General features: G+C 36.6%; 2 protein-coding genes across 2 annotated transcripts; one reads left to right on the top strand and one right to left on the bottom strand.

Moving 5' to 3' along the window:
* Positions 1 to 1,533: 1,533 nt before the first annotated feature.
* ssrp1b (structure specific recognition protein 1b) lies at positions 1,534 to 12,591 on the bottom strand. The gene is made up of 18 exons (XM_039689826.2): positions 12,500 to 12,591; positions 11,983 to 12,082; positions 11,706 to 11,891; positions 11,503 to 11,608; positions 10,825 to 11,018; positions 9,716 to 9,816; positions 9,472 to 9,601; positions 9,237 to 9,340; positions 8,711 to 8,839; positions 7,970 to 8,191; positions 6,940 to 7,012; positions 6,120 to 6,252; positions 5,704 to 5,749; positions 5,306 to 5,429; positions 5,056 to 5,223; positions 4,212 to 4,309; positions 3,896 to 4,070; positions 1,534 to 2,942 (listed from the first exon to the last, which is right to left on the bottom strand). The coding sequence occupies exons 2-18, from the start codon at positions 12,034 to 12,036 to the stop codon at positions 2,877 to 2,879; spliced, it is 2,109 nt and encodes a 702-aa protein (XP_039545760.2). The 5' UTR covers positions 12,037 to 12,082; positions 12,500 to 12,591; the 3' UTR covers positions 1,534 to 2,876.
* On the top strand, positions 12,592 to 15,698 carry pold4 (DNA polymerase delta 4, accessory subunit). Its single transcript, XM_039689865.2, has 5 exons — positions 12,592 to 12,745; positions 13,477 to 13,578; positions 13,709 to 13,798; positions 15,363 to 15,474; positions 15,561 to 15,698. Exons 2-5 carry the CDS (start codon positions 13,479 to 13,481, stop codon positions 15,583 to 15,585), a joined length of 327 nt encoding a protein of 108 aa, XP_039545799.2. The 5' UTR covers positions 12,592 to 12,745; positions 13,477 to 13,478; the 3' UTR covers positions 15,586 to 15,698.
* Positions 15,699 to 15,743: the final 45 nt, after the last annotated feature.

Genomic DNA, 15,743 nt, shown 5'->3' with positions numbered 1-15,743 from the left:
ATTGAAATATGTTTGGCAGAAGCCTGACAGAACAGCCTCTTGAGGGCACCAAAGTGGCATGGACACCGTGTATTGGGGTGTACACCGCTCTACCCTGGAGGGGGCTGCCCTCAGAAATCTGACGCTGGTGGCATCAGGATTTCTTTTGAGCCGCAGCCTTCTTTGCTAAAAGAACGGTCCTCAGATCTAGCTTCTGCTTAGAAGGCTTCAGCTGAGATTGTCATCCCTGCTCCCATGATTTTTGTGCAGGACCACGGGATGTGACAATCCCTTTCAGCTGTGCCCTGTATGAGGAGCTTAACGGTAGAGGGTTGGGGATGGCGAGGGAGGTAGCGCTTGAATGCCTCCGCCTGCTTTGTACCCTCCTGGAACCTCTGGGTCTTAATTTGATGAATGAAGACCCAGAGTCAGAATTATAATAAAGTAAAGAAACGATTTACGGAAGAAAGTTTGCAGTTTCATCAGCAGAAGTTAGTTTCAAGACTCACGCAGGAGTTTGTATACCATTTCCAAGGTCTAAGCTACGTCAGTCCTTACAGGGTTGAATGATTCTCATTGGCTAAGAAATAGAAAAACATAGTAATTTTCCACAAATATACAGATAGATGGAAGCATATCTCCATTGATTATGCAGCTGACACTGTCACAGATTTGGGTTGCTGGGTGCCAGCATGTCTAGAACAACAACTCAGTCAATCTCCAATAATGCCAGTGGTTCCTTAACTCTGCAACCAAGAAAACTAACACACGCCAACACACAGCTTTAACAAGGTTGGATTTGACAAGGCTCTAAGTATAAACAGGAGAGTCCTCTCAAAACATCAAGATAATGCATTCTTTCTCTCAAGGAGAGCTACATTTTAGTCTAACTGGACAGTAAGCCATTAAGAGAGAGATACCCTTCAGTGGGTAACGCCGGGGCCTGTAGGGACAATGGTGAACAAGGACACAGATAACTGGCAAGTGTCTGTTCAGCCCTAGGCATTGGCCCATAACAAACTCATTCAACCCCTTTTGTATCTGGATAAAAGTGAACTTGGGCGCAGAAAAGACAGGACGAGTATTTTTTATGTCATAATGCTAGAAACGTTGACAGTAAATGTTGATAAAAGGCATTGATTAATGATTCCCAACTGAAACTAGCTTGGAAAATTTGCTCCTGCAAAAAGGTGGCGCCCTAGTTGGCTTAATGGGTTGTCTAACCATTAATCGATTTGCTGTTTTCTTTTTACACAGTAACGTCACAAAATATACATCTGGACATGATAATGTTGTGCTGATGATGATATTCACGTAGTCGTACAACTGAAAGTGAAAGGACGTTTCCCAGAACGTTTTACATCGCAGGCTGCCAGTTGTTGGCTTTTACTGGCAATACAAACACATTATCTTAAAAACCACAACATTTCCGCTTCCATTTCAGAAGATGATGAGCATGAGCACGTGAATGAGAAAATGGTTGTTGGCTTCATAAATGTCATAAATGAATATTATTATTTAGACAATTATTAGAAACATTTCTTAACAATAAAATATTTTTAAAATGTAGATTATTTAATGCATCAACAAACGTGCACAATTAGTAATGTGTTCGCTAAACATTTCAAAATACTGTAGAAAAAAAAAAACGTTGAGCTCGGATCAAAATCAAATATGTTTCCAGGTGAATACAAATGTAAAAAAAAAAATATTTTAGATTTGTTTCATAACTGTCATTCAATGTAAATACATATAGAGCAAGCTCAATAGATGTGTCAAAGATGCAGTTTCTATTCTGTTTGGAAAACAGCACTGTAAAATATGTCTGTACAAACAGATAAACATAGTGATAAGAACAAGTCCAGGACAAGATAAAATGAATAAACTCTTATTTAAAGGAATAGTTTACCCTTGTGTTGTTCCAAACATGTATGAAATGCCAATTCCGATTCATAAAAACCTATTTAAGAATTGGATCAACCGATTTATTGAAAATAGCTCAAACAAATGATTTGTTAATAAATAAGACATCACTTCTTATCTCCTGAATGAGCTAAAGCTAGGGTGAATTCAGTGAACAACATTTTCGCTGTTCCTCGCACAAAGCTATAGTAATAGCTCTGCAAGACTTGGAATATAATGTTATGGTTGTATGGGCTATTTTTATAATACTTCTATGGCGTCTTTGAAATTCATTCAGGAAAAAAAATAATCATACAGGTTTAAAATGACATAAGGGTCAGTTAATGACAGAATTTAATAGCTCATTTTTGGTGAGCTATTCTATGGAGTCAACAATACCAAAGTTAAATATAGCTGCAAGCAGCAATTATCGGGGCCAAGTGTAAAGAAGATGAAAAGACAAGCCAACGTGGCCAGGAGTGTCAGACCAACTGCAGCAAGGAGCAATTAAATACAATTTAAGATGATTTTAGGCAAAATGGCTGAATAATCATATATACAGTCACTAATAATATGATCTAGCGGTTTGACCATTTGGACTTTCGACCAATCGGTGGCTCAATTACGAAATTGATGTGGTGTGGTCAGAGTGAGGTGACAATGACACATGTTAAGTTTGGTGTCAATATGTCAAGGCATTGCAGAAATAAAGCCTGAATAGTCATGTTGGCATCATGCCTCAAATTTGCTGCTGCGGTATACGAAAACGGTTTCATCTATTGAGATAAAGTTCATGACATTTTGTCGGCACAGTGTGGAGATTTTGGTGAAAATCGGACAAACGGTCTAGGAGAAGTCTAGGCCCCTAAATACACAAGTGTTTTTGAATACATGTACTATCAGGATTTCATCAGGTCATGTACACTGAAATGATGAGAGAAGTATAAGAAATGTTTTTTTCCTCTCCCCCTGTTTATGTCTTTCATTAGTGTCTTTCAGTCTGAGCCAGATTCCTCAGAGCTTGGCGGTGTACTGACCGCTTCCTCTTCATCATCAGACCCCTGTATAAAAAGAAGTAGGCACAGAGAATGACAGGAAGACAATGAACATAGTGAATACATTTTCCCCCTAATACCCACTGGTGTAAGATCAAATCTGAAACAGGACAATAAAATATATACAATTATAAATTCTAAAAAGTGTCAGGAATTGTGGACACATAAATCAAAATTTGGATGGGATCATATTCATAGCAGAGAATAGAGGATCAAAAACAAATGACAACAACAAAAAATCAGTGTCACAGATAAATCAAAACAAATTGTATAATTGGACACTGGGAGACACATTTAAGTTTCATATTAAGACTAATTATTAAAATCCAAAGAATTTTCTGTTTATATTATTTAAGGTACCTGAGCTAACATGAACTAATAAACAGTTGCATTTTTATTAACTAAAGTTAACAAAGATGAATAAATACTATAACAGCTCATTGTTAGTTAATGTTAGCTACTGCATTAACCAATGCTAACTAATGGAACATCATTGTAAAGTTTTACTATTAAAAGTCATACTGCTCTTTTTTATTCTTGAGGTAAATCTTGAAATAAATCATTAGTATTGTTCCTAAAAATTAGACAGAATTTGCTTTATTTTTTATTCAACAGCTCATAGTAACATATGCAATGTGACTGAACATTTTTTATGGCTTGATACTTTTGTTATTTGTTGTTTGTAGGACTATATATATATATACATATATATATATATATATATATATATATATATACATAATCCTGACATTTGGGCAATACTTTGGTGTTGTTTGACAACCCTCCTTTTAGTATGTGATGTACATAGTATGATGTAGTTTTAAAAACGTACGTTTCTGAACTATATAGTTACCTACCTTCCAAACTATGTACTATGTTGCGCTGTTGCTGTAACTATGTTGTTGAGTGAAACTGTTTCCATTAGATAGACAATTTTGTTAAGCGTGTGTTAGTGTTACCTTGTGCTTCCGTCCCTTCCCTCTTTCTGACTCTGATGAGCTCTCTTCACTGGATATGAACTCTCGACTCTTAAAGCTGTCGTTGCCTGTTACTCGTTCCTTCTCTTTCTCCTTCCCACCGCCTGACTTCTTTTTCTTCTTTTCTTCATTCTTCCCTCCTTTCTTTTTCCTCTCCCTTCAGGAATAAAATTTGGGAAAAGAGTGATAAAGCCTATTATTAATGATGACATCAATGGTGATTGTGAGTTAATAAATGACATTATTTTTGGCTGAAGCAGTAAGTCGTAGGACTAGGCTATTTCACTATTTTGAGTACTTTTTAGAGCTGCTTGAGGATCCTCCACCACTCTCCTTGTACTCTCTCATGGCTCGCTCATAGTCTTTCTTTGCTTCCTCTGCTTTTCCTTCCCACTCCTGTTGGAATGAACAAGACAAAGGTATCAGTTCAAGTTTTAAGAGAAAACAATCTGAGGCATTAAAAGGATAATTCACCCAAAAATGAAAATTAGCCCTTGAGTCAGATCATCCTAAGTGTATATGACATTCTTCTTTCAGACGAATACAATCAGAGTTATATTAAAAAAAATGTTCTGGCTCTTCCAAGCTTTATAATGACAGTAAATGGCCGTTTCTGTTTTGAAGTGCTCCACATGGCTCCGGGGAATAATAAATGCCTTCTGAAGCGATGTGTATCTCTGAAAAATTCTAGCTTCCGGCTAAACGCAGTCTACTTTTGGCGTAGAATTAGTGTAGTGCATCATGGCGTAGCGTAAATACCTGCAGTATGTTGCATTACTTGCATAAGTTATGCTCAGACTTAAGTCGAATGCTAGTTATTTTACTTTATAAAGTTTTAAATAGGAATATTTTTCTTAAACAAACGCATCACATAACCCCCCGGAGCCGTGTGGAGCACTTTTATGATGGATAGATGCACTTTTATGGACTTCATAACAGAAACTGCCATTCCCTGCCATTATCAAGCTTGGAAAAGCCAGGAGAACATTTTTTATATAACTCCGATTGTATTCGTCTGAAAGAAGAGAGCCATATCCATCAAGGATGACTTGAGAGTGAGGTAATTTAATCATGGGTTAATTTTCAATTTTTGGGTGAACTATCCTTTTAACATTTTGGAAGGTCCAAGTGAATAGAGTCACCTCTTTCTTGTCTTTGGTGATTTGTTTCCACATTTCCCCAGCTTTTTTTGAGATTTCTGTGACAGAGATGCCTGGGTTCTCTGATTTAATGCGGTCTCTGCTAGAGTTCAACCAGAGCATGTAGGCACTCATTGGCCTCTTGGGGGCGTTGATATCCTTTGCCTTTTTCTACACACAAGAACACACAAAGTAGCACTGAATTTGTAAGTACTTGTACTGCTTGTAAACTGCTTGTTCTTTCTTTTCTCACCTCTTTCTTGCGTGGTTTTCTTTCTTTTACAATTTTAGCTTTCTTAGCTGGTTTCTTCTTTCGGTCTTCATCACTGTCCCCGCCATCAGCGCTGCTTTCACTGGCAGAGGCCTTACTGTCGTACCTGACACACACAAATATGACTTTTTCAGGTATCAGATTTTTTCATTTTATGAAAAAAAGTGTAAGTGTGTTAACACTAGGGTGTTATGTGTGTTTTTAGAATCAAATTTCATTGATACTAAGGTACTTTTATAGGTGCTTTTTTTTACTAATTTGTTTGTTAATATTTATAGTTATGAGTTTGTTCAAGTATGAGCAAAAGTAATTGTGATGTTTTACTTAGCAAGCACCACTAATTAAAGCTGTCACAAACAGATAAACGCAAAGCCTCTTACTCCTCTGCTATATCATCATCTTCTTCTCCAGGATTAAAAGATTCATCTGGGAGGAGAAAAAAAGTCAATTCAAATGTTAATTTATCTCACACAACACATACTCTGTTCAGCCAAGCCAGTTGTAATTTATCACACCCAAATACAGTTGCGGGTAGAAGTGGCTAATATAAACAAATTCTTATCTCAATGCGAGTAATTTTATTTCATGAGAACAATATAGGTATATCGCAATATAGTTATTTTTCCTGGAAATAAGGTTGTTTTGATACCAACTTTTAAGATACTACTGAAATTTCACAATTTTCTACAACAATTGTGATATCACAGCAAAAAACATCAAGTCATCAAGGTTATAGAAAACAAGTAAACAGTCATTAATAAAATAAGAATGATTGGCTCAGAGAGCTACCACTCACCACTCTCGCCCTCTGAGTCGTCACTGTCATTGCCCTCCTCACGGATCTTGCCCTCTTCTTTCATGCGCTCCAGGTACGCATCATGCTGGTCGTCGTCCGAGTCGCTGTACATGTTGTCATTACCTTTCATACCCTGATAGAATACAAATAAAAATGATATCAATGCAATATCAACATCGTGTCATTGCATAGTTAGTATTTGTAACAAAGCGGACACAGGAAACCCTCTCCAAGCATAGATTTCAAACCCATTCATGTTCCCATCCTCATCGACCTCTCTCTCACACACACACACGCGCACACGGTACTTTCATATCAGCAATCAGTGTTAACTCACTCAAAAGCACTCCCTTGAGCATTGCTGTGTTCATAGCACACACAACTGTTTAGATTAGAAAAGGTTTTTTTGTAAAGCGACCACAACATTAAATACAGAGTTCAGATGAAATACTGTTGCAGTCTGATAATGACATCTGAGTGATCTTAACACAGCGTTCACGGGTCAAATCATAAACCAGTGAGCCTGCCCACCGTTTGGTGGATGAGAAATCTCCTTTAAGCCTTCAAAGATATGAGAGAATGCTTTCGACACTCGGGTTGTGATTGTGACACGCAAACAAACACCATGCAAGCAAGTTATTGGAGCACCGACACCAAACCGCGGGACAATACCAACCTTTTTCTACATGAACACAATACAGACATACAGCACAAACACAAAGAGTAGAATGAGTGTACGTCCACTGTGTGAAAGGGTCTATATGGACATGTCTATGCAGATGAAAATGGTGATAGGACAGAAAAAGGACTGTAGCTGTACCTCTTTAAAGCCTCTGTTCTTGATGCTTAACTTCTTAGCATTGACGAAGTCAAAGAGTTTCCCATATTCTTCCCTAAAGAAGAAGGTGAAGATAGATTGAACATATAAAAACAAAGTAGTAGTTTTTATGGGGGTGTAGGGGGTAGGGGTAGGGGGGTAGGGGGTGTATACGCTCGTGATGGGGGAGGAGAGAGAGTGAGCAAGCAGGACATTTGTAGAAAGAATGTAGAGAACGAGATGCCGAGGTGTGTTTGTTTGGGTGTCAATTTCAAATATCAACAGTGTTTCTCAGAAATTGCTTTAAAGTTGGGTGGATTCTGATTGGCTGTCCATGTTTTTATCATTCATCAGCTGGAAATATATGTCATTATCAATATATCCGTGGTGTGGACTTCCCTATTCATATAAAATTAGAGCGAAAATTTTAACTTTATAGTTAAGTTAAGCGCAGTACATTTTTTGTGTGTATTGTTACCAAAAAAAAAAAAAAACGTACCAGAATGGTTGAAGAATGTGTTAAAGGGATAGTTCACTCAAAGAATGACATTTCTGTCATCATTTACCTAACCTATATGACATAAGTGTTTTGGACTTTCATTGCATGGACAAAAACAGAAAGTCAAACAGGTTTCGAACGAAACAAGGATGAATTGTTTTCAAGAAACTGTTGCTTCTGCCACATTAATGTGATGTGTTAGTGTATTGATTCAGTCATAATATGGACCCAACTGAAAATACTGTAATGTGCCTAAAGTAACTTTGTTCCCCTTAACATCTTATGTAGAAGGGGTCAGGTCACTAATAGAGAGAGGCCCTTTTACTTCAGTATGAGATAAAGCAGAAAGAATCACCACAAAGAGGTAGCATAGACTTTCTATGGCAGATGGGGGTTAAGTGCTCAAGGACATAATGACAGGAAGTGCCTTAAAGAGGATAATGGACACTGGTCTTTTCATTACTGGTATGGTCAAGTTCCCACAAAGCTATGTTCCCGACAAGTGGGCAACAATAACATTAGGCTTATGGGTACCTCTCGATGCTGCTGAAGGTGTACTGATTGCCCTGCTTGGTCTCAATCTCAAAATCGAAAGAGCGAGTGGTGGTGGTTCCACGGGCGAAGTTCACGCAGGCGATCTCTTCAAAGCGGAGGTGCACCGGAGGCTTGTGCACATAGATAAAACCTCTTTCCAAAGGATACAACAGCCCTGAAGTGGCCTTATATGAACATGTTATACACTGAGCTCCTGAGTGACTACAGAGAAGAGAAGGAGACATAATGATAGTGGAATTGATCAGACTTCATAAAATTTGTATTGGTATTATGTTGTACTACATACAGTAATGTTCAAAACCTTGGGGTCAGTAAGATGTTATTTTTTATAGGAATAAATTCAAATTGAAATTAAAAATTGTATTGATCAATTTACTGTTAAAAAATAAGAAATAAATCACAAAGATTTGATCCAATGGCAATGTTTTGGGCATTAAGAAAAGGCCTTTAGGTGTATATTTCATTATATTTATGCATTTTCTATACTCTTTAATGTTTAAAGATATAATATTAACAATGTGTTAAAGAAGCTACATATTGTTTTGTTAGACAAAACTGTCAACGTAAATTTAAATAATGTAAATAATACATTTATTTGTTCATTTTATTAATATTGTAATACAATTATATGTTTTTAAAACAGAATATTACTTTATTTTACAGTCATTTACTGTAGTAAATTTTGGTATATTATTTATATGTTTTGTATATGTGTTTTACCCTTGGAAATTTCCAGGCACTGTGATCTTCCTGTTGACCAGGGCCTTCATGACTCTGCTTACCATCTCATAGAGAGAGCCAGACATGTTTTTATTAAGTTTTCCTTCAAAACGTCTCTCCACCTCATCCCTGCAAAACAGGGAAACAGAGAGAAATAATACTGCTGGATGGCAACACATGTGAATGAATCAGGAAATGACAGCAGAAAATCAATTCAATTGTTCAAGTGAACAATTCCTTTTACTCCATGTTGCTCCAAGGTTTAGTGTCCTGTAATTTGCCTAGGATAAAGCGTCTGCTAAATGAAATAGCATCATCGACCTTGTTGAATTGAAACAGCTCCTCAGGAAGAGTTTTTTTTTTGACATAACACTTTACAGAATATAGCTAAACATAACTGCACACAAAATTAATTTCTCTTTGGTATCTCCTTTTAGTCTTGGCAGAAAATGTAAAGAGTTTATTTATGACACCCATCACATCCTTCACCGGTCTTACTCATTCTCTGTCTCTCGCTCTCACTCACTCGTTCATGTTGAGAGTGAGGCTGATGTCCTCTTCTTTGGAGAACAGAAGAATGAGAAAATGGTAGCGGGTTTGACCCTGTTTAATGGGCGGGTCCAGACTGATCTGAAAGAGAAGGGAGGTTGCAGGTCTCATATCAGACAATCAGACACACAGCAAAACTAGATTAAAGTCCTCTAATACTAGCCCTAAAGATGGATCAGAGACTGTTTTACAGACTATGATGCACCACTTACCACAAAGAACATCTGCCGCTGGTCTTTATGAGGCAACAGGAAAAGGCGGAGCACTGTGGTGTACGGGATCTTGTAGTCAAACGTCTTACCATGCAGATGGAGGAATGTTGGATAAATACGGATATCGTACCTAGAGAGAGAGGCAAAAAGTCATGTTCTGCTACTTCACACTTTTTTTTATTTTATTTTAAAGGCAAACCTGAAAAATTGTGAGGTAAATATCTTGGTGTGTAGGTGTATGTACCTGCCCCTAGGTGTGAGGCACTGCAACTCTCTGAAGATACACACAGCATCTCCTGTGGCCTGGATGACATCTGCTTTGGACAAAACGTTCTGAGCAAATGCCTAAAACAGCAGAGAAGAGTATTGTGGCCTCAATTTGCATTTCAGTTTAAGTTGGCTTTAAGGATGTAAATGTTGTACTTTAGGGTAGAGGTTTTTAAACTGGGATTTGGGGAACCCCCGGGGGCCGCAAAGGAATGAAGAGAGAGAAAAACCCATGTCGAATTTAGAAATAAATGCATAATAATGATAAAAAGAGATGAAACTAAACAAATAATAAAATTATTCAAATAAATATTTAAATAAATACATTCTAAATGATAAATAACACATCTAGCAATACATTATTTATAAAGTATAATTATTCATCTAACAATAGTATGGATTTTCTCTATATTGTAATCATTATGATCACAACTTGTAATATTTGCTTAAACGAGTTCATTATTTCTGCCTAAATTATTACATAGTATTAGCTAACTGGTTGATTTATATTATCTTAGAACTGTATATTTTTGACATATGGACATTACTTTGACACAGTCATGTCTGAAAACAGATCACTCTAAATTGTAATGTACAAACGTGCATTTTTCTTTTAAGCTTCTTTGAAATGATATGCATTGTGAATTAAATTAAATTGTACCATAGTGAGTAGATTTTTTAAAACCATTTCAAACATAAAATAAAACTACATTTTCCCCAAATAATATTTAAACATTTTTATAATATTAATTTTTACAGTATAATTTGGGTTTTTATACAAAAAATTAATAATAATATTAATAAATAAAATTATAATAAAATTATAATATAATAAAATTAATAATTATAAATTACATTTTTGAAATAAAATTTAAAATAATAATTCTTTTAAATAGGATTGGGGTACCTTGCATGAGGATGATCTTATTTGGGGGTCCGTCATGGCATCTAAAAGATTGAAACCCTTTGTTTAGGGGCATGTTATGATTGTTGCTTGGTAAACTACGCCATCTGCTGGTCAGTGTTAGGTAGGGGTGGACACGCACACACACACACACACACACACACTCACGCAAACACACTTACCTCCACAGGGTCTGAACCTTCATCTCCTGTGCTGGGGGGGACGTAGAAGCGCACCTCCATGAGGGATACCTCTGTGTCATCATTCTGATGAAACTCCACCGTGACCTCATTCTTTCCTGTTGCACACTGGGATACACTGGAGAGTGGAATCTCAAATGCAGGACTGTCATTTACCTCGAATGAAAGCAACGGCCCTGAAAAGCCAAGGGGGCAAAGAGTTTAATACCTTGAAATGGCAGTGAAAAGGCATTTTCAAGCTAAGTGTATTAAAAATGCTATGCTGGAACATGAAATTGGTTAAACAAACTCAGTAAACTTATCGGCAGAGGCTGATGATTAAACAATGACAAATATCTACTTATATAATATATATAATACTAATCTATCTTTCTATTATAGACCATAGAAACTTCATTCTTAAAAATAAAGGTTCTTTATTGACATCTATGGTTCCATGAAGAACATTTTACATCCATGGAATGGTTTCATTGCACAAAAGGTTCTTTATACTTCTTTAGATTATTAAAATGTTTTTCTCACTTTTTTAAGAAAAACGCATTGCTGAAATATCCCCTATTTGGAACCTTTATTTTTAAGAGTGTTGAATTAAGTCAAGTCACTATACAAGATGCAACTGTACATATCTCAGCAATAGCGATGCTTCAGGATTGCACTGACCATTAAATTTAGCTGTTCCCCAATTCCAGCCCTTCACACACATATCTTTCTCCATCAGCTCCACTTTGTAGTTGGCTTTGAAGTACTCAGAGATCTTGTCAAGGTCCTGTACATGAAGAGATGGATGAAAATGTAAGGCATTGAATGAAAGGGTGGAGGGTGGGAGGTATTTTGATTGATCGAATTATGTATCTCTGACTCACAGTGTCTTTGAAGCCATCATATTTGTAGATGTGACCAGTGGTGGTGCACAGTTTGATGCCGTGACCCAGACAGACTCTCCTCCACTGGGCCTGAGTGAGCTCGGAGACCCCAATGCTGTCCACCTTCCCGGTCTTATTGTTTTTAAACACCACTGTCTGCTTACTGAAGCGCAGACGGCCATCATTCTAAAGAGAGAGGCAAGTCAGTCGTTTTTGTTCAGTGTTTTCTAGAATAACATCTCAGATTAGAAACCAAACTGCTGGAGCCTCTACTCACCCAGCTGCCCTTGACCTCCTGATAAATTTCATTGAATTCAAGAGTGTCACTCATGTCAGCCACTCCAGCTTAGACAGAGTGGACCTGTGACGTTCAAAAGCTGCGACGGCAGGGGTAAAATCATAAATATACACATCATCCCGTATGCATATAAGTTAGCTTATTTCTTTTTCACTGCCTGTGGCATTATGGATTCGCCAGTTAAGGAAAGCTCATAAATGACAACTTTTTCCTTGCAGGTTGGTTTGGATGTAAACAGTTAGCTTTGAGGTGTAAAATAAAACTTTGCGAAATTAAATATTTTGCAGCTGCACACTGTCAATTGTTTTCTAACTATAAACAAATAAATAGAGCTAGCAACACAACCATATTCGGCCATACATAGCGGCTAGTGTTTTTTCTGTTTTGTTACGAACGACTTATTTTAAATTTACAGTAAATTCCAAGCATTAATAGTTTATTTCAAACAATTTTATTGCACAGCAAATGAAACGTGATATATATGAATCAGAATTACTGTAATTCGGCGAGAGGATCAAGGCCGACTCGAGTCCTGCGTGCGTAGATGTGCGGAGCGCCGCAGAGCTACGCGTTCGTCATCATGACGCCATCACGCTCTGTGCGTGGCCCCGCCTTTCCTATTGAATGTCAGTCTGTTTTGTAAACGATCGAACCACAAAGCGAAAGTTAAAAGGATTTGACGGAGACAACTGTCAACATTCGCAAATATTTTATCATCTGACAACGTTCTAGCAGCATTCAGGTATGCCGTAAATTTAAAACATAAGAGAATGCACGTACTAACGTTACATGCACTTTTGCAGAAGCTATAGTCGAGATGGAAGCATCCATCGATCGATTAATAAACATCACCATTAATGCAATTTTTAATCGAAAATTGGAATGCTATACAAAAATAGATTGTTTGCAATTTGTTATAATACATGCATTCGTTTCTTGGTCGAATGGGCTAGACTAGTAACGTTATCTGACCAAAGATCTGCGTGATGCGGATATTGTGTAATTAACAAAATGTGAACCCCTTGTTGTTCACAAAGCAACATTATTCCTTTAACACATAGACTGATTTACTTATCGAATTATCTTGTTGAAATAAATGTAATTTCATGTCAATCATCTTGCTCAATAAGCACTGTGCTCCCAAAAATGAAGAATTCATTCTGAAACACTATTAAATAAAAGATGATCTAACGTGAACTTGAAATAAAATTTGGGTTACTCTTTATGTCAATGTTTCACTGTTACAGTGTAATTATATATTTAATTACTGAGTAAATTTAAGTCTATGGATTAGGGTAATAGTAGGATTACGGTTTGGTTTAGGGTAAGTTGCATGTAATTTATAATTATTACAAATTACATGCAATTTTACAAGTTGATTTTTCATTAACTAACGTTAACAAAAATACTGTAACAAACGTTTCTCAACGGGACCTTACTGTGTAAAATGTTACCAACTATCTTTCATTTTAGATATGACACCTAAGCGTGGCCTCATCACCGACACCTTTAAGGTTGTAAAGAAGGCAAAGAGAGGGGGCAAGAGGAACAAGTCTCCTTCCCCGCCAAAAGCAGGTAGGACAGTTTGTTTCATTGTGTGTATGTGCCTATTATTTACATGAAAGAAGAGATTTGCAATGTCATTGTATTCCTAAATTATGCTAATTATTTAAAAGAGCATTAATAACATGTTATTACTGATCAGAGCCTGAGCCCCCACAATCGAGTGAAAGAGAAAAAGATCTACAAGAATTGAAGAAGTTTGATCTGGACTGGAGATTCGGACCATGTACAGGTACATCATCAGTATAATTAACCAATATCTTTGTGCCAGTTACATTATTATGCTGTTTATTTCTGTATTTTTCATTTAGCTTCTGAAGCACACTTATATAGAACACTGAAAACTGTCGGCTTTATCACTTTAAGGTCTTGAATTCTTTTGTTGCAAGCCTTGTCTGTATCTTGTTATTCACATTTTATAGTGTGTTTACTTAAAAAATAAAACTAGGTAGTACTAGTCCTCCTGAACCTATACCCCTAAACCTAAACTTAACCCATGTAATACCTTATAGACAGAGGCGGCCTTTGCAATTCAGAGGCCTGTTTCTGGAGGCTCCCCATCATTCAAATGAATTGTTAATAACATGTAACGAAATTCATTTAGAAAATTCAACATAACGAAAACATCACTGTGTTGCTCGGAGACACGCAATGGTTCTGTGGATTTTTGTTTGGAATTCTTGTTGGAAAAATACTGCAAAGACCGACAATGTGCTAGGCTAAGTCACCTAACATTAACTTTGAATGAAATCAATAGACTATGTTGGTGGCATTTTTGCCCTGTAACCCCGTGATTGCCGGGACGGGGCTCTTTTTTGAGTGCCAGCGGACGGAGGCCACTTTTTTTGTGGGTCCGTTTCAAGTGAACGTAGCAAAAGCTACTGCTTATAGGGTAAGATGATCCGCTGCCTTCATTTTTTCTCCTGGCCATAGATGGCACAAACTCTCATCTCATCGTTTTTGCTAAATGGGTATACTATTTTTAATATAATGTAACTTACACTTAATATAAACGTTTGTGAGATATAGTATAGTGAGGTAAATTATTATTATTTTTTGTTGTTTCTAGAAAATAGTGATCTATGACATTATATTATGTTGAATAATGTGTGTATTTGTTAATGAGGGATTTGTAAACACATCAGTGTTTTTGGATTTGTGGAGTAAAAAAATTGTATTTTGAAGTAAAAAGATAAAATGAGACCCTTGGGGTAAGATGAACCCCCCAGAATTGGCACAGAAGGCCCAGGATGGCATGTTGTTACTAGTGTTACTATTTTTAAATGTAATACTTATTGTTATTAACAGGGTCATTTACAATTTCCACAAATTAGACATTTCAGACATCTTCGCCTTAATTTAAACCTATTGAGTGAAATCATTCAGTTTGATTCCAAAGTGTTTCTTCAATGACGTATCTTTAATTAAAATATGGGCAATTAAATATGTAAATTTTCTTATGCCTCTAAATAAGTCATAGGATAATTTTAACTTTCAGATTAATTTCTTTTACTGGGATTCTGCTTTGTCTGACATACATTATTCAATAATTTGAATTCAAAACTAATTGTCAAAATAAAATGTTAAATAGAATAGTTGATTTAGTATATATATATATATATATATATATATATATCAAATGTTTACATTTATTTTAACACATTGGCTGATGCATCATCTTATGGGGGGCATCTTACTTAGTACTTTCTTGGGTAAATAGACTGTAAGTACATTGAAAATGCATGTACTGTAAAATAAAGTGTGTGTGACCCTATGTGTGTGTGTGTGTGTGTTAGGGATCAGTCGACTGCAGAGATGGGAGAGGGCAGCACTGCATGGGCTGAATCCCCCGCATGAGATTAAAGACATTGTTCTAAAAGAGTACACTGACCTAGAGTACACACAGAGGTATTCTCTCTTCCTTTTACACATTCAGAAACCACACAAACCAAAGCATTTTTTGCTAACACTCACTTTCCCCTCCTCTGTTTCAGTCTGTGGCGTGACTATCCCCTCTGAAAAAAACAGAAAAGGGTGAAAAGAAGAAAAAACTTGTTTGATTATGTTGTACTACGTTTGCTTTGCTGTTCATCACACTACATTGTATTAAACATTTTTCTATGCAAAAGCTATCATTGTTTAGTCACAGCCCTTTATAAATCAATCATGATTTAAGG

Source organism: Pimephales promelas, chromosome 6, assembly GCF_988280905.1.
Source record: "Pimephales promelas chromosome 6, fPimPro1.hap1.1, whole genome shotgun sequence".
Lineage (NCBI taxonomy): Eukaryota > Metazoa > Chordata > Actinopteri > Cypriniformes > Leuciscidae > Pimephales > Pimephales promelas.
The sequence above is the reverse complement of the archived record's forward strand: the minus strand, read 5'-3'. Positions and strand labels throughout refer to the sequence as shown.